Raw genomic sequence first — 21,697 nt, 5'->3', positions numbered from 1 at the left:
CCTTTATCAAGGTCTTTTGTTGGTTTGGGCTTCTGTGTCTTGTGCATTTTAGGTTCCCAAGTCCTAACTGTCAATTCTGGTTTACCAATCAATTAAATAAAGGCATCTTATACTTTGTTTGGTCATTTTCCACATCCAGGAAAATAACCCATCAATCAAAAGCATTCACCTTCTGGCAGATGACTTCTCAGAGGCCTTCCTTGTACACAATTGATGTTGCCCCAGAATAATCTTGCCTGGCCAAAGCCTAGGTCAATGGAACAGTTCATCATTATGATCCATGTGACATTCAATACAGTCGTATTAGCTGTGGTGTCATACGCACACTCAGGCAACTAACTTATCGCCTGCAATTTGCATCTTCAATGGGTCATTCTCTGACCCACCAGCTCAAATTGAGGAGAGTTGTCATTTTCTCATGAATGTAAAAATTGTGTTGCTTTGTCATATTAGCTTAGGGATTAGGGAAAATACTTTATATGGTAATATTGTTAGATTAAGGCCTATGCTTCCTTGTAAGCCAGTTCAGTTTAACTGTTTGATTGAGGACTTTCTTGATAAGCAAGCCTCACTTTCCTTAATATCACAAAAGGAAAGAGGAAAGGGAAAAGTTTTCTGGTTTATCAGTAGTCGATCACTGATGAATGTTAGCTTAGCATTTGAAGCAAATAGGGAAGTTTGTCCATTTCAGATTGTTTCTTCAGTGTTGTGCAACAATCTACCTTGATTACTTACAATGAAGGGAAGGGCAAGGATGCCGACAAATGCCTTTCAAACTTTGGTAGATTAGTCAATTCTTTCATTATCAGCCTGTTAAACTTGCATATCACTTGGAACACCATGGCCAACCACTGCCACAAAGGTTTTCAAGGCTTGGAAGGCAACTTATCTTTGCTAGTTAGATTAGTCAATTTATTTCCCAATCCAGGAGTTTTCCAACAATGAACCGATGTGACCACTGGAAAACACAGCAATGAACTGATATGTATTTCAATAAATGGATGGTTTGGTGAACCAGTACTAAGAAAACAAAACGCCACCATTTTCTTTATTAAAAATTGAAACATACAGAGAAAAATGTTACAAAGGAATATCAACAATTCCGTGATAAATGAACCATAAATGCAAACTTTCTCTTGACCCCTCAAGACAACTGTTGAAACCAGGCTTTTGGTATGTGTCTGATGAACCAACCACCTAATCCTCTTTCAGAATGGTATATTTATACAGATGAACCGTATTTACATGAGCAGCATTATGATACCTTAATTCCATCATCCTTCATTATCTGATTGCTGGTGTCGAGGAGGGTTACCAGTGATCTTGATTTTCTGCTCCGGACCCTGCCTGCTTCCTTCAATAACTCACCCAACCTTCGTTTCTCATCAATGACATCAGGATTTGCTGTTCCAAGCTTCTCCTCTCTCATGTCAACAACATAATCTAAAAGCTCGATGGCATCATCCAATCTGTGAAACATAAAATTTGTAAAACATGAGAACTACAAATTAAAAGTAAAAAGGTCCAGAATTTTGCAGCCTTGAGTTCAGAAAACAGATTAATCACTTAAATGACATTGCTAGAATTTAAGAGAAAAGATTGTACCTTCCCATTGCATCATAGGTTCCAGCCAGATTGCTGTATACCCCCAATGTATCAGGGTGATAAGGACCATATTCTTTCTCCAATATGCTCCTTGCTTCTTCAAACAGATCAGCTGCCTCATTTATTGCATACAGCTGCACGCAGGCAAGACCCATTTGGTTCAGAGTAATCCCAAACAGGGCAGACTTCTTCTCTCCACTAGCTCGAAACTTTGAAATGGCACTTTTGAAGGTGTTGTAGGAGTCAGCGTAGCTCCCCATCATGTAATACATGACTCCCATCTGTGCCTCAATGCCTGCAATTGTGCTTTGTTGACCTGGGGCTTCGCCGAAAATGCTTAAAGCCTTCTTAAGTAGTTTGAGTGCCTGATCCAATTCATTCATAGATTGATACATGGCAGCAATGTCAATGAGACCACTGGCAATCTCTTCGGAGGGGATCCCAGGATTCGGCTTTCCATAAATCCTGAGTGCATTTTCACAATAAGTTCTGGAATCCCTAAGTTTTCCTATCTTATTGTACAAATCAGCCAAACGAACGAAAACTGAAGCAACTGTTGGATGATTCTCTCCTTTTGCTGATTTAAATACTGTGAGCGCTTTCTGGTAGGCAAAAACCGCCTCATCGAACCGAGCCATCGATAAATATGCATCCCCAATGCTACAATCAATTGAAGCGACATCCACTTCATGACCATTGGCTGCCAAGGCCATGCTAGCTAAAACGTAATGCTCAAGAGCTGACTCATAATCTCCTTTGGAATCACAGATGAGTCCCATAAGTCTCCTGTCAGCAGCTTCTTCGATAGAAGGAGGAGCACCATTCTCCCTGTGGATGTCAAGGGCCATTTGACAAAGCTTCTCAGCCTCATCAAATTGCAGTGCTTGAACATGTGCTTCTGCCACATATCGACATGTCTCACCAACTCGAGGATCAGTTTCTCCCAAAACTTGTCTCTGAATCTCCAAACCTGCTGTATAACACAATATCGAATTCTCAATTTGACCCAACATTGCATAGGTATCACCCAATTGCATGCATCCAGCAAATTTAGCGAGTGCATGAGTTTGGCCATCCTCAATCACTGGAATTTCAATTGAGCGCTCAAGAACAGGAATTGCCTCGTTGTACTGTCCTAAGTTGTAGTACAATGCTGCCAGAACATGCAGAGACATGACGAGCTCTAAACTTGGTTCGCCATTTGCACAAATCTCAAATGATTTCGTGGCTCGAAGAGCCATTTCAAGGGCTTTCTGAGGATTTTCACCAGAAGACATCATATCCCTTGTCTGTTTCAGTAGAAATGGTCCAAGGTCTGGATTCTCCAACCCTGCCTCTAGGTTATCCCCAGTTCCATTCTGAAACTTTGCACCAAGTAAAGCAAAATTCCTCTGTTTCCTCAGAGGGGAAGCCGCATTTAGTTTTCTTGCATTCTTCTCATACCGCTTTTCAACTGGAGTTTTATCCCGGGAAGATTTGCTCTGTGGACTTGACTTTGCTGATGCTGCAGAATCCAATTGCAAGCGAGAACGATGCTTAACACCTGGAGTTTGATTCTTGATCTTCTTCTTCACAGGCTTTTTGTCACTGGATACATTTTCCTTTTTAGGGGTCAAGTCACCAACACTGCCTTCTTCTTTCTTCTCTGCCACCACCTCCTTTGTCATTTCAACAACACCGAAGTCCCCAACAAGATGGCGCAATTCTGAATCAATCCTTGATTCCTCACCATATGATCCATAGCTAGTCATCGATGGTGATTGGTCAGAGCTTTGCATCTCGTAGACATTGTGATAAAGCTGCTCGATGGAGGTTTCCACCACCCCATCAATGGCTAAATCAATGGAATCACTCTGCTGACTCTGTGGACTCAATGCACTTCTCGGAGACCTTTCCTGATTAAAGCTATCCTTGTAGGGAGTGCAAAACCCATTATTAGGTTCATCGACTCCGCTTTCTCCATTTATTGCATCCATAGCTAATCCAGGCATTGCTCTGCCAAAAAAATCAATGCAAACTTCACAAGTAAAGCACCGAAGTGCACAGAGAAAACCAATAATGAACCAGAAAAGAAACAATCATGAGGTTAAGCCAACCATGAACAATGTACACCTTTCCATCATCAAAATCCCAAGAAAAAAAATTCCATACTCATTGTCAAATTCTTCTATAGTATCCCAACAAAGCTAACCAAAGTAACTTAACATCCAATTCATTGTACAAGTCAAAGACTAACTACTACAGCAACAACAACAAGAAAGTGAAAACCAGTTGCTAAATTTAGCTAAGAAAATTCAATGATCAACATCACAATAAGACCACTAAACCAAAAACAGCTACAACAAAAAGAAAGAGAAAATGAATGCTCCATAACGATAATGGATAAATGAGTAGTACCTTATTTAGTTCTGTTTAATGAAGAAACCCAAATTAAATGCTGATGTTCTCTCTGGGTGTTATGTACAGAAGAAGAAGTCGAAGAAGAAGGAATGGGGTGGTGTCATGTACTTGTATCTCTGTTGGCTTATATGTAAACTTTTTATGGCATAGAAGGACGAGGGAGAAATGGGGTATTTTGAGAAGAGGAAAGGGGCAAAATGGGGAAAATATAAATTAAAATAATTGAGATTAATGCAAATAATTTATTCATTAGTGTGGGGCTATAAAAGAGGTGGAATTTTGAAGCAATTTAGAAGGTGACTTTTCTCCCAACCTTTTTTATTTTATTTTTTATTTATTTTTTTTGGGCTGCCCTCCAACTGCCAATTTAACCTTTTTTTTTTTAATTATTGTGTTTTTGGGAATATATTTTGGGCCGTGAAAAGGAGAGACAGTTGAAAAATTGGCGCCATTAACGGCTTTTCAAGGGGGAAAGGTTCGAGGGTAATAAGTTGTGATGACAGGGCTGTATCGTTAGGAACCGTGAAAGGTTGTTTTCATTTTGACACGTGGAGGGATTGGTTGCCGCTTTTAATCGTTGTAGGACTCCACGTGGACCACATCCAGCTTCGTTCTTGCTGTTTTGTTCGGGACAGCAATTTTTTCTGATCCCCTTGGGTGGTCCTACTGCAGCCCAATAATAGTGGGCCCCAAATTTGAGCATGGCCCACATCACTCCAAAATGGATAAAATTTTATTCTCATTTTTAAATGTTGCAAAAGACAAATAAGGAAATAAAACATCCATTTTAAGGCAATTTATAAACTAATATGTATGATTTTCTTATATTAAAATAATTAAACAGTTATATAATTTGCATTTATAAGTACATATAATAAAGTTTAATAGTAAATCTACTTTATGTTTGCTTAAGTTCTTACAAAATCGGTATTTATATTATAGTATGGCTCTGTTTTAGAAACCAAAGCTAAGTCCCTAGTTCATTGATTTTTTCTCCTAATTTTAAAGTAGTCATGGTTACCATGAAATAGTGAATATAATTATTAAGATTTATATAATGGTTAAGTCAATCATTATTAGTAATTTAAATACAAAAAGTTATTATGCTAGTGGTGTTTGGACTCGGACCGTTATAATCGATAGCAAACATGTGCCAATCCAATGAGACATTTCATATTATACTGGTGAGATCTTAGTCATGTAGAGTTAGCTTTGATAGTAATTGTGATGTGTGACTTTGATTAGAATATCAAAGATATAAGTGGGTGAGATTGTAATATCCCATTTTAAATTGTTAAGATTTATATAAAAATTTAAATTTATCACATATTAGTAATTTAAGTTTAAATCTTTAAAAATTACGTAATTTAGACTCAAAAAATTATTGATCTAATAATGCTTGGACCCTTATAAGCTAAAAGTAGAGTCATCAACAAGTCACAAGTAAGGAAACAAGACAATATACAGTATGAAAGAGAAAGAAGTGTGATGAAGTAAAGGAACTTTATGTCTTCTTTTTTATATTAAGGTAAAGCTATATACAAGATTTTAGGTAGGGTCCAAAGAGAAAAAGTGATGGATCAAATACAATTAAATGATTAATTAGTAAGTTAAAAGACAGGAAGACATCCTAAAGTATTTTTGAATACTTAAATATATTTAATAAATGTGTGCTGCATTATGATAAGTAGAGTATATTCTGATGGTGCCTGCAACTCCCTTCCTTTTTGACACCCCCAACCCTGCCTGGTGGTTAGGGCCCAATCTTCATAATATTTATTCCAAGTTTGGGGGGTCATGGGGTTTAGGTTCATAATATTTTCTCTCCCTCCAACTTTACACACATAATAAACTGTGGGGTTTGAGTATGTTATTCTTATATCTATTGAACTTTAACAGATTCCTGTCCAATGATGAGCTATTCTGGATTAGCACTACTATTAGGTTTAGTGTCCCACCAGTACCATGATTAGCTAGCAATCTAAAACAGAAACACCAACCGAAGGTATTAATTACTCAGCAATTAAACTTCACCTCAATTTTCGAGTAGAATTGTCTCATCTTCAACAGCAAACAACAGTGACAGCTGCTGCTGATATTTATATATAAATGGACATCGAGATGGTGGCAAAGCCTAATCACCTGATATTCAAACCCCAACTACTAGAAGGATAGAAAGAATAATACCACCTACCCTCTCCCTTTGCATATATCTTGTGTCTTAGTGCCTACCCTTTTTAAATTATTTTCTTTTCTTGGGGGGCTCCTTCATTATAGGGTTCCTTGATTGATTTGAAGTCTCACTTTGTTGGCAGCATGTTGGGTTTTCCTTTGGCCTTTTGGGGTTTGCTGGAAAGGAAGAATATAGGTTTATAGTTGGATAGTTTGGATTGCACGATTATCCAACTTGAGTCATGCATGTTTTTACATTTGAACAATTAATAAGATTTGAGTGAGGAAATACTATCTTTATTTTGACAAGTTGTTGGATTCTTTGACCTTTTTTAAACATGTAATTGAATACGTGACTACCAAGTCAAAATTAGCTTAATTAACATGCTAAATATATGCATGTGTAATGGGCATAAAATCTTTATAGTGCACCATGGAAATAACTTGGGGAAGAAGAAAGTAAAGGATTTACCGACGGATTCAAAGAAGTGCAAACAAAAGCTTCTATTTTAAGGTTAGAGCATATTTTTGGAGAAGTTAAGGTTGTAAGTAGTTCTTAAATAAGAAACCACTTTCTAGAATGTTGATGCAGATCTGCTGTAATTGTTGAACTGTCACTTCATACTCCAAATCTGATAATGCCACCAAAATTTCTTATAGACAAAGCTGGTTGGCTCTAGCCCAGCTGGTTACCTGGTTTAGTTGCTTTGTATATCAAAGAAAAGTCTAAATTAATCTCGTTAATAATCTTCTCAAGAAACCTTGTTAACAGTCAAACAAGCCTTAATTTAGTGACTGATAGTAACTTTTTATTTATTTTGGGAGAAGACTGACTTTCTAGCTAGCTAGTTGGTACATAGGATTACACGAATAAAAATTAAGAAAAATTATCTTATAAATCAGGGTTTAGAAAATAGAAAATTATCAGATTTTCAATTTAAAAGATAAATCTATTAAGTGAATAAAGATTCTTATTTATAAATCAAGACCCACCATATCTCTTAATGAGGTGAAAATCATGACACCAGATTAAAGAAGAATACAAAACCCGACACTCAACATTCCTAGTTACGCAAAGACCAGCTTAGCACTGTCCTCAAATTAACATATGGACAAGTATCTCAAAGCTTGATTCACTAGAGTGTGATCCCACACTTAGCAAGACGCAACGACAGTGGAGTAACAGCAGCATCCAGTCCCACAGATATCAGCTGACGACAAGAGCTTCCAAACTCAAACAGAAACCCAGGCCATCCAACCCTAGCATCAAGAAAGTACCTTGGTATCATTTCAAAGCTCAGCACCAACAGGTATCACAACTCAGCATTCGAATCTAACTTGTGTGGTAATTTTTTCAAAGAAGGAATTTTATTGTAATGACTTTTTTCTAGAGTAAGTTTGTTGTGAAAGTGAGGGGATGAACTGGAGATGAGATGGAATGGAATGGAATGGAGCTTTAGTGAAGTAAGAGGGAGAGAGGATCTGATCCCCCGGTTAGGTCAAAGGGGCAACTTTATTTATTTTTTTGGACCTTTTTGAAAGGTTCTGATCTCTTTTCTTTCTTTTCAATTTTGACTTTTATTGATTCACTGAAAATTAAGGGGATATAACATATGTGTGGTTCAAAATGCCAAATAGTTTGGCCACAGACTGGCCCCCTCAATGACATTAATTCCTTCACCTCCTTTGAAACTAGTCAAAAATAAGCTTTTTCTGTAGTGAACCAAGCTGTGCAGGTTCTATATGAGGGTTACAGTCAGCAGGGTGCATATGGACCATTTCTTCATCCACTGTACATGTGCAGTTTTAAGTTGAAGGGTACCCCCATTTATATATCATCAGATTCCCATACCCAACAATGTTTTCACCAATGATTTTAGAATAATTGCCAATGTAGGTCAGGCATTAAGTTAAAGAACTTTTAACATGATCGATGTCTAGGCGATCGACATTTTTAAATCAAATATTAATAAATAAAGAATCGAGATGTCTCATCTTTTTATTTTTTTTTAAAAATATTATATCAAATAAATCGATATAAATAAAGAAAGACAAAACATATCGCAGTTAATTTTTCTTACTAAAAAGCAAGTTGTGATTAGAGCCCAAGTTTGCCAACAGGTTACAGCTGCCCCTTTTTATAGCATGCCTAAGGGCATTCCAACATGCATGTAAGTGATTAAAAACCATCATATACACACAGAAATTTAATGCACAAGCTGCTCCAATAATCTATGTAAGTAAGAGTTATCAGAGGATAAAGAAATTGAATTTATGGCAATTCCCATATATAATTTTCAACAGGAGTAGGAACATACACATCTTAGTTGATTTGGAAAAATTTTATCAAATGCTAAACTATGTAAAAGTGTCAATGGGGAAGCTGTGATTGAGAAAAAGCCAGTTATCTTCGTCGAAGGGAGGGCAATCTCTGGGGTGGATTCTGTTTGACTTGTGAATATAGAGACGTTTATGGGAATGATGGAAATGGGCTTGTATGGAACAGAATCATTAAGGGAAAAAAAGTGCTCTTTCACCTACAACTTTTCTGTTGGGTATCTTCTTCAAAAGCAACATGGAGGGAATCTCCACCAGGGTCCCTTTAGAGTCAAAAGTGACTCTTTGCTGAAATTCCCCATGTTTTGTTTTTCTTAAAGTCAAACCTCTTTCTTTCTTGGAAGGAGAAGTAAGTAATTGTGCTTAAGCTTATGCAAACAACCTTATCTGCCTTCGCCGAAAGTAAAGGGGCTTAAACTTGAATAACTATGAGGGTTTTACCATGAGTCTCTAAAGCCCATTACCCATTGGCATTTGCTTTTGCTGGACAGTTTTTGTCATGTCAGCCAACTTGGTCTTGCCCTTTTTTCCTTCACAGTGCAAGACAAAAGAGATAAGCTATGGCATTTTCCAGCTTGAAAAAGACCTTATCCCTGCCTTTGCCGAAAGTAAAAGGAGATTAAACTTGATCACGAACTTACCCCCCATTTTATGCTGGGCAATTTTATCCTTTTGTCTTGTCAGCCAACTTGGGTTTGGCCTTTTCTCCATCCGCATTCAAATTCGGGAGTTTGTGAACTTCCTACGTTTGTGATAGAAAAGCAAACGATGGAAACAACGCAATCTTTGACCAAATCTTCATGGAAAAAGTAAGCCATGGACATTGTTTGCATTAGTGAATAGTGCCTTAAGTCACACGACTTCTTAAAGAAGTATGACCAAAGTAGCTCGTGTTCATCACTTGCACCAGTCTTGTGTTAAATGCACCACAAAAAACCTCTATAAAGAGGGAAATTCAGTATCAAACTGATGACTAAAAGTGTAGGCCTCTGATCAATTTATACTACAAAAAGAATAGTTAACATGTTGTTTAGCGCATTAAGTAAAGCTAACCATGCACACGGGCTTGCGCACGTTCATGTGTAAACTCTCACATACACATGCACACATATAAAAAGCAAGGGAGGGATGGAGGAGACAAAGAGTGAAATATTCTAGTTGATCAGTGGGGCTCCAAGCATCTGGATTACTACGAATGTTCTGGTGCAGAGATAGAGCTTCAAAATTCAAGTAATTTTCCTCAAGGAATCATCCTTAGGCTCAAGTGGGACACAAATTTCTTCCTTAACTGATATAAATACCCTCCCCTATTCCCTCTTCTTTCCTCAGGTCCTTCTAAAGTAACACACGCTAAATTTTCGACGCTCATCATAACAAGATGGAGTCTTCAGAAAGCATGCGGTATTCTCTCTTCTTACCTGCTCACACAAACATGCAAACACACACAGGCATGCACACATAAAATCACACTAACATATGTATATAAGCAACAAACAGAAAGCACTTTGTAGATAAATACTATAGCACAAATGATTTTAATGCTAAATTGATCAAATTATTCGAGCTGCAGGAACAAATGCGCGGCATGCTTCAGACAGTTCATCAGAATGGAGCACCTGGTCGACCACATGAGAACTACATATCATTCAGTTCATGAACCTACTTGCGGAGTGTGTAAGAAACACTGCAGGTCGTTTGAATCGCTAAGGGAACATCTTATAGGTAAGTAATAAATACTAGCACATCCATAGGTCTTGTTAATCCAAAGGTTTTCTGAGGACGGACTCTTGACTCTTGAGTACTATTTTGTTCCAAATAGGTCCATTGCCGAAACAAGAGTGCAAGAATTTGTTCAACATCCGAGGATGCAAATTCTGCTTAGCCATTCTGGATAGCCCATATGCTCTTAGGATCCATCAAGACAGATGCCAGCTCTCGGGAGTAAATTATGTATGAACCCTTAGCTTGAAATTAAAACTACATATTTCAACTATATTTCCTTCCCCCTATTCGCAAATTAAGTTTACACTGAAATTTTTACATGATATCTCCTTGTAGGGAATAGCGGCTCGTCTGGCTAACTTAGGTCTTCGTGATAGCTTGACAATCGACAATGGTTTTTCAAGAGGCCCGCAAGTAGTTGCACTAGCTTGCAAAATGGTTGGTGCTGGCAGTGACGGCTCATTAGATCTTTGTGCAAGGGTTTGCATCATTGATGAAAATGAGAATATGATCTACCATACTTATGTCAAACCACCAATTCCAGTTACAAACTACAGGTACCATTAATGAAAATGAGAATATGACTATGCCAATATGCGAATTCTGAGAATTCCAACAAATGGAATCAAACAAACCAATTAGGTTTTCTTCAACTACTTTCAGGTATGAAACCACAGGCATTCGACCAGAATATTTGAGAGATGCAACGCCATTGAGACAAGTGCAAAGAAGGATTCAAGACTTCCTTTTCAATGGAGAACCAATGTGGAAAATTCGATCACCTAAAGGTGGAAAAGCCAGGATTCTCGTGGGTCATGGTCTTGATCATGACCTTGACCGTCTCCAAGTAGAATACCCAGCAATCATGATAAGGTAAAGTTTAAGGATGCTAGCATACATTCAAAAGGAACAGGTGCTGCTGCAATTATTTTATAGTCTAAATTGCACATTCATCTTTTCCCTATATATTCTACTTCTAGAGACACAGCTCAATGATGAAATTCATGTGGAAAATACAATTAATATGGTATAAGTTTATGTGCCTACAGGGATACTGCAAAATATCCTCCGTTAATGAAAACAAGCAAACTTAGCAACTCACTCAAGTACTTAACCCAAGCATACCTGGGGTAAGCGTCTATACACAATATCTATTTAATTTCCTCATGATCATATCTGTCGATAATTATTCAATGATGCAACTTCTACATTCAGGTATGACATCCAAACCGGCATTCAAGACCCTTATGAGGACTGCGTTGCCACAATGAGGCTTTACATGAGGATGAGGAATCAAGCTCATAGGAGAGAAAACTATCCACTGGCTTCTGACCCTCAAAACCGAAACAACTTTGCATCATGGAGGCAAAGTGAGCTCGAGAGGATGTCCCCAGAAGAAATGCTGGCTACCTCAAGGTCTGACTACTACTGTTGGTGTTTGGACTCTGAATGAGCATTGAACGCCAGCATATATATGTGTAGTTCTCATGTGGTCAAACAGGTGTTCCATTCTGATTAAAGTTTAAGGATGCTAGCATACATACATACATACATATATATATATATATATATATATATATATATATATATATATATATATATATATATCCAAAAGGAGTATGATAAACTTTCTAGCTTATCATCCCAGGACTTGTAATAGCAATAAGAAGGAAGTATTTGTTATTTCCTTAGTGTACTAGTTGTTAAATTTGTACTAGTAAAACAAATTCTTGGAGTATGTGTGCACCGGTGTATAATAAAATAAAGTAAACGTCTAAATAAAAGGCATTATTTCCTTAGTATTTGTGATTGCCAAAGCTAGCTAAATTATGTAAACCCCTTACCTTGTAGCGCTCTTTGTTTTTGAGATGATGATTAATGTCTCCTTCTGTCCGGATAATATCACCTCCTTGCCACATCTTCTGCTGTTATTATCGTCTCTGACCCTGTTAATCTATATTATAACTTCTTTGGACATCGTCAATCGTTATTCATTGAGTAAAACCTGGAAAAGCCATAATAATCCATTAACAAATTCAAGAACAAGCTGTGCAAATTTGAAAAATTGAAAAAGGAAAAACTCTTATCAAAGTCATTTGATCTAACTTTTTTAAGTACTTCTTTCCCAGATTATATTGCTAAAAGTAGTGCTTATTACACTGTAAAACCTTCCACAAACACAAACTTACGCACATATAAAGAGACTTACTATGAAATATGAATCATCATAACATACAAGATTACTGTTCTCTAAATTTGCCTGTGATTGCCTGCAAATTCTGCTGCCTGTCATCATGGCCTTGCTGGTGATTAAAGTTTTCCAAGTTCAAAGACCTGGAAACTTGTCATGTTTCAGTGGAGCTTGATATTTACCATGCATGTGGCACTATCTAGGCCTCATGGTTAAAATCGATTCCCATTTAAGGACCACACGCAAGATCTTAGACCTCATTAGCTTCTACTAGAATCAGATGTTCAGGAATTTGAAATTGATCAGTTCTCCTTCGCTTTTGAATCTTGATGTACGTACTCCATGAAATACAGATGCAAATAACATGTTGAAAAGAGTACTCCATGTCCCTGGTAGGAGGGATCATGTATAGTCGGGGATCACACACCAAAACAGATCCATCAAGAGAGACTAACGAAGAACCAAAAGATGTTTGTAAATTTGGCAGACTGCACTAGGCCTTTCGAGCTTTCAGTTACTTTAAAATCTAACCCTAACTAAAGGTTAACTTGTTCTTGCTTCTTGGAGATTATTCATCTGACTAAGATGATTCCAAAATTAAGTCTGAATCTCTTTCTCTCTTTCAGGCTGAATATACATTTTTACATTTAATCTTGAACAAGTGGCACGGAAAACTAGTAATTACAGATCAACAAGAAAGAATAAACCCCAACCAAACGCTAAGCAGAGAAAAACAAGGAGGGAAAGAAGTAAAGTAACAAGGAATCCAAGATGCTTACGATCAAGATAGCGACTCTAAAGTAGGAATTCTGATCATCAAATAGGCGAAACACTCATATAGGCACTGATCAACCAGTGATCGGTTGAACTCTATGGATATCAAGAGTTCTAGGCCTGTTCTTCCCTAAAATAGTTACAACCAGTACTGGTTGATCATCAAAAAGCTACAAGAATGTTCATGGTGAAGATGATATATAATTAAATTGGACATAATACTCAAATAGGTCCCTAAATTGTGCAAGAATTTTCAAATAAGTTCCTTATTCTTTTATTTCATTTAATTAAGTCCATATACTTTTATTTTGAGTCAAACAAGCCTGTTGACTAATGATTGACTAATTGTTATTTGTAAAAATGACACTTATTATTTTATATCCACATAGCATTGATTTGGTATTGATGTCGAGAGTGAAAAATATCACATTATCATGTTATCATACAAAATTAGTATGCCATGTCATAATCAATTATGATATGTCAACTTGTCATATCATTATCAATTATGATATTTTAGTATTTTACATCAGTGTCATGTGGTATAGAATAACAAATGACGTTTTGACTAAGTTAATCATTTGTCATAATGACTTATTTGACTCAAAATAAAAGTATAAGGACTTATTTGGCTCAAAATAAAAATATAAAAACTTAATTGAATGCAATAAAAATATAAAAATTTATTTAAATTTTTTAAAATAATTTGGGGACTTATTTATATATTATGCCATTAAATTATATCATTATCTCCAAAAAAGATGAAGACTAGAAGACTTACCGCCTTAAAATGCACTTTAGCTACTAGTTGTAGATTCCTCTTCCATCTCACAAAACTATATATGAAGATGCACATATGGCTTAAATCCAAGTATAAAGCAGCGGCAACTGTTGCTTCAGGCTAATTTATCAAGACAATTTATTTTTTAATAATTGGTGAAGGTGATTCGAACCTTACTCTTTAAACAGAAGATCATACACTAATTAATTAGTCAAATGCTCGGGTGCAATTTATCAAGACAATTTACTTTAAAACTTTATCAAATTAGCAAAGCATCATGCAAGTGCACATGGTCAATAAGCAATATAGTAGTAAACGAGTTATCGTCTCAACAAGGAGTTGTATCTAAATTCTTGCTAATTACTAAAATTGGGCAATTTAATTTTATCTAAGTAAATCTAGTTTGGAAATTAATTGAAAATGAAAATTAAAGTAACAAGGCTAAACTAGTGAACTAAGCTAAAAAAATTGCAAGTAAATTGAGTTGGAAAACAATGGGGAAGTACCTAGAATTATGGCTTTAATTAATACTTCATTTGGACTTAAGATTGACTAATTACCTCCGTCGAGATATCGTACAATAGCCTAACTTAATTTAATTCTCTATATGTCTATAGCTAATTAATTAAGCTAAGTTTCTTAAATATAAATCCTATAAATTGACTATATATGGTTAATAGGTGTATGTCTACCTTATTAACAAATTAATTCATAATTGTAATGATCATATATTACCTAAACCATGGTCTTTTTAAATTAATTTTGTCAAGCATTATCTAAAAACCCATACACATCCTATTGGTGATTAGTCAATAAAATGAGAAATAAGTGCAGATTGAATAAACACTAAATATTTCATAAAAACAAGTAATAGTTAATCAAGCATCCAAACTGTACATTAATATCCACCGTAATCCTAGAACAGAAAGTTCAAGTTAACATTTCAACAGCCCATAATAAAATTTCAACAAAACTAAGTATTTATATAAGGAGATTTAGAGAGAGAAAAATAATGTTAGTGAGAGAAAACTCTTTTGGTGCAGCTTTGCAAGTTTTTCTTCAAGATTTTTTCTCTTCTTTTCTCCTTGTGGAAAGCTCCTTTTTGCCTCTGTTGCTTCTTAAGATGCTCTCCTTCAGCTCTAAAAAATAATTGTATTTATATCTTTTTTGATGGCCATTTGATGTAAAATTGAATGTCCAAAAATGTGCAAAATTACGTGTCAAATCCTAGGCACCCAAGATTCTATTTTGTGACTTGTTTTAACATGCTGGACAGTGCAATCGGCGGCTAAGCACTAAGAGCTGGGCGTCTAGGTGCCCAAGCTTCTGTCAACACTGATTGCATTATGATGCAGTCAGTCAACTTTCTTTGCATTTTTTATCACGATCCCCTCCGAATTGGGTGAAGTGCTAAACATCAAAGTTGTATTTCTTCCTCCTAGCTTTTCTTAGGTCTAAGAGTTGTGTCGATTGGAGTTTTGTAACTTGAGTTATGCTCAAAACATTATAGCATGTTCGGAGGCATTTCTTAAGCTACTTACACCATCTTTTGCCATTTAAGTTCTAAGTTTTTTTGCACATCCTTCAATATCAGAAAATCAATTAGTTAAAGGCTGAAATGAGGGATTTTAACAAGAAATTCATTAAAATTGCATAAATGATGAATGCCATGATATAAATTAAATTACTACTACTAAGCATAAAATTACCTATGGATGACTTCAAATTAGAGGACTTAGCTCAATTTTATGTTCCAAATATGCATAAGATAATTTTATATAAAAGAGTTATTAGCAACTAAGTGTTTTTTTTACTCATATACATGCTTGACTTTTCTTTTCTTGCAAGTAAATCAAAGGGCACTCATCCTCCTATTTTATTAGTAGAAGGGTATAATTTCCTAATTAGTTCCCTACACGGCTACTCCAAGATATAAGTGAATGATAACTCTACTTTATAGAGTTATTTTGTCACATTTTGAGCATTGAAATTGACTAAATCCTTTAGTTTAGATTTGAAATGGTCACTTTTTACTTGTTTCTTTTAAGTTTAATTTTAATTGTTTTAAGTAGTTTGATTTAGTTAGATTTTATGTTGATTAAGTCATATTTTTTATGTTAGTAACTTGTTTTTGTTTGTTCTTGAAGGTGCATGATCCAAAGGCTTCAAAACGGTGAATAAAAATGAAGCTAAGTAAAAAATCAACAAGTTGGGCGTTGCGGCCACGGAATTATGGGTGCGACAGCACCAAGAAGATGAGGCAGCCATACATGGGGTAACAAGTAGGGCGTTGTGACGCTAGAGACGTAAGGCTGCGATGCCAAGGCATCCGGGAGTTGGGAGCCGCGACGCCAGAAAGTGGAGGCCGTGGCATCAGCACGATATCTCTTTAAGAATTTTTTCCGGATTTGATTCGAAGTAAGTATTTTGGAGGCTATTTAAAAGTACTTTTGGAGCAATTAAAAGGTATCTTTTTTTTTTCTCAGAAAAATTACATTTTTGAGATTCTCAAGAGGTTTAATATGTTGAGTTGCAAATCTGTTGATTGTCTTGTGGTTGTGAATGACAAAGCTGATGTTGGTGATCTTCCTGAGTTTACTGAGCCTTCATCATATAGGAGTTTGATAGGGAGTCTGTTATATGCATGTGGCACTCGACCAAACATTATGTTCTCAATAAGTTACCTTTCAAGATTCATGCAAACTCCTTCAATTCAACATTTCATGGCTGTTAAAAGAATTTTAAGATATTTGAAAGGCATCTTAGACTTTGGTTTGAGTTACAAAAGAATTTTTGAAGTCCAGCTACATGGCTTTAGTGGTAGTGATTATGCAGGGGACTCTACCGATTGTAAAAGCACTTCAGGTTATGTTTTCCCCTTAGGAATCCTGCTTTCAGCTGGAATTCCAGGAAGCAAGATGTTGTGGCTCAATCAATAGCTGAAATAGAATATATTGTTGCTACAGCTATCATAAATCAAGCAATATGGCTCAGAAAATTGATTCAAGATCTGAAGCTTGAACAAAAAGGAGCCACTGAGTTATTTTGGATAAAAAGAGTGCCATTTCTATTGCTTAAAATCCTATTAACCATGGCAGAACAAAACACATTAAAGTCAAGTTCCATGCTATACATGACGCAGAAAGTAATGGTGAAGTTAAATGTAACTACTGTAGCTCCAAAAATCAAGTTGCTGATATTTTCACTAAATCATTGCCAAAGCAGAGGTTTGAAGACCTTAGATTGAAGTTAAGGGTCTGCAAAGCAAGTCCTAAGAAGGAGTGTTGAATTAAGACTTGTATTGAAGACCTGCATAGTGCTTGCTATTAACCAATGGTTTCTACCAAGATGTTTTGTGCTGTGATAGCGACTACTTCACTGTCAAAATTATGATGCTTATGCCCCTAGTAACTGACTAAGTGATGTTTTAGCTAGTAATCAATTGTGTTATCACTGTTCACAGCTTGTTTAGCAAGTTTGTAATATATATCAGAATGCTAATAATTATTAGTTGCACAACTCACATTGTTGCAGCTTCTTTTTGTCAAATAACTTTTGTTACAGCATAGTTTTTTTTTTTGGGTTTTCCCTTTGCTGCATACATATTAACTGCTTTGCACTCAGTGTATACCATGAAAGACTCTCATAAACACAGCAAATGTTACATTTTTGTTTGAGGTAAATGTTGATTGTTCTGTTCTCTAGGTAGGGTCATATTGTATACGTTTAGAGTCAACTTTGGGAGGAATTTGTTTTTCTATATTGAGTTTTTGTAAAGATTTTGGACTGGTATGCATATAATATAAAGGAATTCAATAATTACAAAAGAATTCTAGTTAGAATTTATATTATTCGGATGACTACTTGAATATTATGATTTGATTTAATATATAGGAAAAAGGGTTAATTCATACGTTTCAAGAAATTTCTATAATAAGTTTAACTTCGATAATATTATACATATTCCGTATTCATTCTATTCATGGAATTGGGTGAAGGACGATTTTGCCCGTAACTCTGCCGGTTTCAAGATAGGAAAAAGCTTCGGGGGTTTGAGAAAAAGGAAACGTGCCTCTCGGATCAATGACGGGCTTCACCTTCCCATTTTCCAGGAAAGGGTTCAATCTCTCCAACATTGCCCCACTGGAAGTCAGTATGAACCTGAAAGCTGGTGCAGTCAGAGCCTTCATGGGTTCTATTGTCACCACCTGCCCACCTTCTTTGACCGCCTTCACTGCCCTTTCAGATTGCCCTGTTTCGTATTAAGTGTTTGTGAAAATAACTACAAACTAGTAGCATGCAATTAACTACATTGGAAGAGTATGTCCATTATTCAACTATACCCAAGACTGGAGAAAAACAATAAAACAAAGTATAATTATTTTCCAAATAGTTGAGATTACCAACTGCATCATATACTACATCAAATTTCTCTGGTAGATCTTCAAAGTTGTCTTTGGTATAATCAATTGCCAAATCAGCTCCCAAGCTTTATAATAATTCCAGTTTTGCTGAGCTAGAGGTAGCTGCCACTTTGGATGCTCCAAAGACATGCTTTGCTAGCTGATCCAGGAGGGAAAAAACCATGGTGCCAACTCCATAGATATTAATGTACAAGGCATTGGTAAGTAAGAAGCAATTAACATAGGTATTGATGTACCTGAATTACCATGGTGCCAATCCCACCAGCACCTCCTAAAACAAGGATAGATTTGCCAGCAGAGAAGCCAGTTTTTTCAAGGCCTTCATAGGCAGTCCCAATAGCTAGGGGAATTGCAGCAGCTTCCACTAAACTCAGATTTTTTGGTTTGAGAGCCAACAGCTTCTCTTCAACAGCAGTATATTCAGCTAAAGTGCCATATCTTTTTGGGTGATCCAAGCCTTTCTCATTAATGTTCCCTACACTTCATCTCCTTCCTTTAAAGTTTTTACTTGGCTGCCCACTTTCAGCACCACACCAGCAACATCGTAGCCTGGTACAGTCTGACAGAAAGTTTTACACAACAAGAACAAGTCAAGAAAAAGTTAAGGCAACATTTGAGCTTGTGCAATGTTGAGATTTCTATAGAATTTAGTCAAGGCAGACTAAGATGAGAAGAAAAAGGAATTTTACAGGTAGGGGAGAATCAGCTCCTATGAACATCCCAAGCATCCTCTTGAAATCAACTGGATTGAGCCCTGCAGCTACAACCTTGATTAGAACCTGGTCTTCTGTCAGTTGGGGAACAGCAACATCCAAGTCCAGTTTCAGAACATCAACAGGTTTTCCATGATGAGCATAAACCCAAGCCTTCATTTTAGATGGAATATTGGAAGCACTAGAAGTAGTCTCCATGAGAATAAGGGAAAGAAAGCTTTCACCAAAAATTAGAAACAAAGAGAAAGAAAGCTTTATTTGTTCTACCAACAGAAATAGCAAGTTTAACACTGGCTTTTTTTTGTTCTTAGTACTTGGACAAGATTTGATGCAACAATTTATAGGAAAGATGAAAGGGGTGATCAGTTAAAGAGTCTTGATCATTATGGCTGCTGGCTAGTAGAAGACAACAGAAGTAATTTTGATGTTTAGGCTCACAATAAAAAAAGTTAAATGTGCATTTACTTTTTCTATGTGGATCCATTGGGCAATGATCTTTGTTTATTTATGGCTAATGTGATGGCCGATGGCAAAGTTTATAATTTGATATTCACTAAGTTCATCTTATAGGCCTGCAGAATACCAACTCCATTAAGATTGATCTATTATCCCTAAGAGGATTGCTGAGAAGCATCATGTCAACAGGATATTAAAAAAATCATATTTACAAAAATTCCAAGCAATTAGATCTGTCATAAACAATACCAACTCCATTAATTAACTGTTTTGTATCTCAAATTTTAAATATATTATAAGATTCAAATAATTTCAAACACTTTTACATAAATCCAATTGCGCCGGTATCACTCACATTTGTTAGAATTGTATAAAGAGCAACAAGAAATGTAGAAGAAAGCAAAGGATAAATTGACATAATCAATTCTCTTCTTGGATTGGATATGTGACCATTTTCCTGCAACTCTGCCAGTGTCAACATGGGCAAGTCCTTCCAGGGTTTGAGAGAAAGGATAAATGCCTTTGGGATCAATCACTGCCTTTACCTTCCCACTTTCCAAATAAGGATTCAGTTTCTCCAAATCATCTCCATTAGAAGAGACTATGAATTTAAATGCTGGCACTGTCACAGCACCACTAACTGTCACCACTCGCCCTCCTCCTTTCATTGCCTTCACTGTCCTTTCGCATTGCCCTGTGTTTTTTTTTTTTTCCCATGATTGATTGGTGTTTATAATTAGTATTTCGTCTAAGGAAAGATCAAATTTGTTAAGGATCAACAACAGCTTCATAATCTTACCAACGCAATCGTATACTACATCGAATTTCTCTGGTAGATATTCGAAGTTCTCTTCGGTGTAATCGATTGCTAAATCAGCTCCCAAGCTCTTGAGCAACTCCAGTTTTCCAGTGCTTGCTGTAGCTGCTACTCTGGATGCCCCAAAAACATGCTTGGCTAGCTGATCAAGTAGAGGAAAGTACAAAGATGAAAAGGGATTAAGTTCCAACAGTTCATAAGCCAAAATTTTATCGATATTAATTTGAACAAATTTACCTGAACGACCATACTGCCAACCCCACCAGCACCTCCTAAGACAAGAATAGATTGACCTGCAGAAAACTGGCATCGTTGAAGGCCTTCGTAGGCAGTCCCAGTGCCAACAGGCAGTGCAGCAGCTTCAGGAAAGCTCACATTTTTTGGTTTGAGAGCTAACAACCTCTCTTCAACAGCAGTATACTCAGCTAAAGTGCCATATTGTTTCGGATGATCCAAGGCTTTCTCATGAACATTCCCATATACTTCATCTCCTACCTTTAAATTCTTTACTTGGCTTCCTACTTTCACCACCACGCCAGCAACATCATAGCCTGGAATCGTCTGAAAGGCAGAGTAACAAAAGAAGAAAGAACAAATCCTTTATTACTGCAAAACAGAAAAGTGAAACCACAAAAAAGAAAAAAAGAAAAAAACCGAGAGGAAGAGAATGGTACTTACTGGAAAAGGACATTCAGCATGTATAAATATCCCAATCATCCTCTTGTTATCAGGTGGATTAAGCCCTGCCGCAGCAACCTTGACTAGAACCTGGTCTTCCTTCACTTGGGGTACAGCAACATCTGACTTGAGTTTCAGAACATCAGCAGGTTTTCCATGTTGAGCATAAACCCAAGCCTTCATTGTAGAGGGAACAGAAGCAGCACCGGCATCATTCTCCATTTTTTCAAAAGCAACGTTTTGTTCTTTCTTTGCTGTATCAATACTTTCTTTCTTCTTTGTTGTTTGATAAATGATAAGACTGCAAGTATTTATAGCATTACGAATGAGCCTCAATCACTTTGGCTGCAGAGAATGGATTTGGACACCTAATGAGAACATATAAGATTGTTAAATTCTATAGTTTAATGTCCTTAATTTGTTTATTATGGCTAATGCAATGGCTGATGCCAAAACCTTAGAATCTTATAGTTTCCGTTTTCATTCAAACAATTTATAAGAGTTGATTCTCTGTCCAGGTTCATTGTGCAGACACCTTTCATCATATGACCATTCCTAGGTTGCCATCGAAACTGGATCGAATTTGGAGACCATCATTTGAACTTTCGTCCCAGCCTCGCAGCAAAA

The 21,697-nt window shown here is 36.4% G+C and overlaps 3 protein-coding genes and 1 pseudogene across 4 annotated transcripts; 1 reads left to right on the top strand and 3 right to left on the bottom strand.

Annotated features, from left to right (window-relative positions):
• Positions 1 to 1,021: 1,021 nt before the first annotated feature.
• Positions 1,022 to 4,158, bottom strand: KLCR2 (Tetratricopeptide repeat (TPR)-like superfamily protein). Its single transcript, XM_007031400.3, has 3 exons — positions 4,003 to 4,158; positions 1,606 to 3,600; positions 1,022 to 1,469 (listed from the first exon to the last, which is right to left on the bottom strand). The coding sequence occupies exons 2-3, from the start codon at positions 3,594 to 3,596 to the stop codon at positions 1,256 to 1,258; spliced, it is 2,205 nt and encodes a 734-aa protein (XP_007031462.3). The 5' UTR covers positions 3,597 to 3,600; positions 4,003 to 4,158; the 3' UTR covers positions 1,022 to 1,255.
• Positions 4,159 to 9,666: 5,508 nt separating this feature from the next.
• LOC18600756 (Exonuclease family protein) lies at positions 9,667 to 11,806 on the top strand. The gene is made up of 8 exons (XM_018119344.2): positions 9,667 to 9,744; positions 9,844 to 9,915; positions 10,085 to 10,236; positions 10,334 to 10,464; positions 10,573 to 10,793; positions 10,900 to 11,109; positions 11,286 to 11,366; positions 11,452 to 11,806. The coding sequence occupies exons 2-8, from the start codon at positions 9,893 to 9,895 to the stop codon at positions 11,687 to 11,689; spliced, it is 1,056 nt and encodes a 351-aa protein (XP_017974833.1). The 5' UTR covers positions 9,667 to 9,744; positions 9,844 to 9,892; the 3' UTR covers positions 11,690 to 11,806.
• Positions 11,807 to 17,841: 6,035 nt separating this feature from the next.
• On the bottom strand, positions 17,842 to 19,317 carry LOC18600754 (2-methylene-furan-3-one reductase-like). The gene is given in 5 exon segments (XM_018119342.2): positions 17,842 to 18,234; positions 18,386 to 18,545; positions 18,643 to 18,884; positions 18,887 to 18,965; positions 19,096 to 19,317. Coding segments are annotated over 5 exon segments (975 nt in total). The 3' UTR covers positions 17,842 to 17,962.
• A 598-nt stretch (positions 19,318 to 19,915) lies between these two features.
• Positions 19,916 to 21,358, bottom strand: LOC18600753 (2-methylene-furan-3-one reductase-like; annotated as a pseudogene). Its single transcript, XR_016025885.1, has 4 exons — positions 21,071 to 21,358; positions 20,630 to 20,953; positions 20,375 to 20,534; positions 19,916 to 20,269 (listed from the first exon to the last, which is right to left on the bottom strand). The product of XR_016025885.1 is annotated as a 2-methylene-furan-3-one reductase-like (transcript).
• Positions 21,359 to 21,697: the final 339 nt, after the last annotated feature.

Source organism: Theobroma cacao, chromosome 4 (genome assembly GCF_053813885.1).
Source record: "Theobroma cacao isolate CCN51 chromosome 4, ASM5381388v1, whole genome shotgun sequence".
Classification (NCBI taxonomy): domain Eukaryota; kingdom Viridiplantae; phylum Streptophyta; class Magnoliopsida; order Malvales; family Malvaceae; genus Theobroma; species Theobroma cacao.
This window is presented reverse-complemented; position numbering and strand designations above follow the sequence as displayed.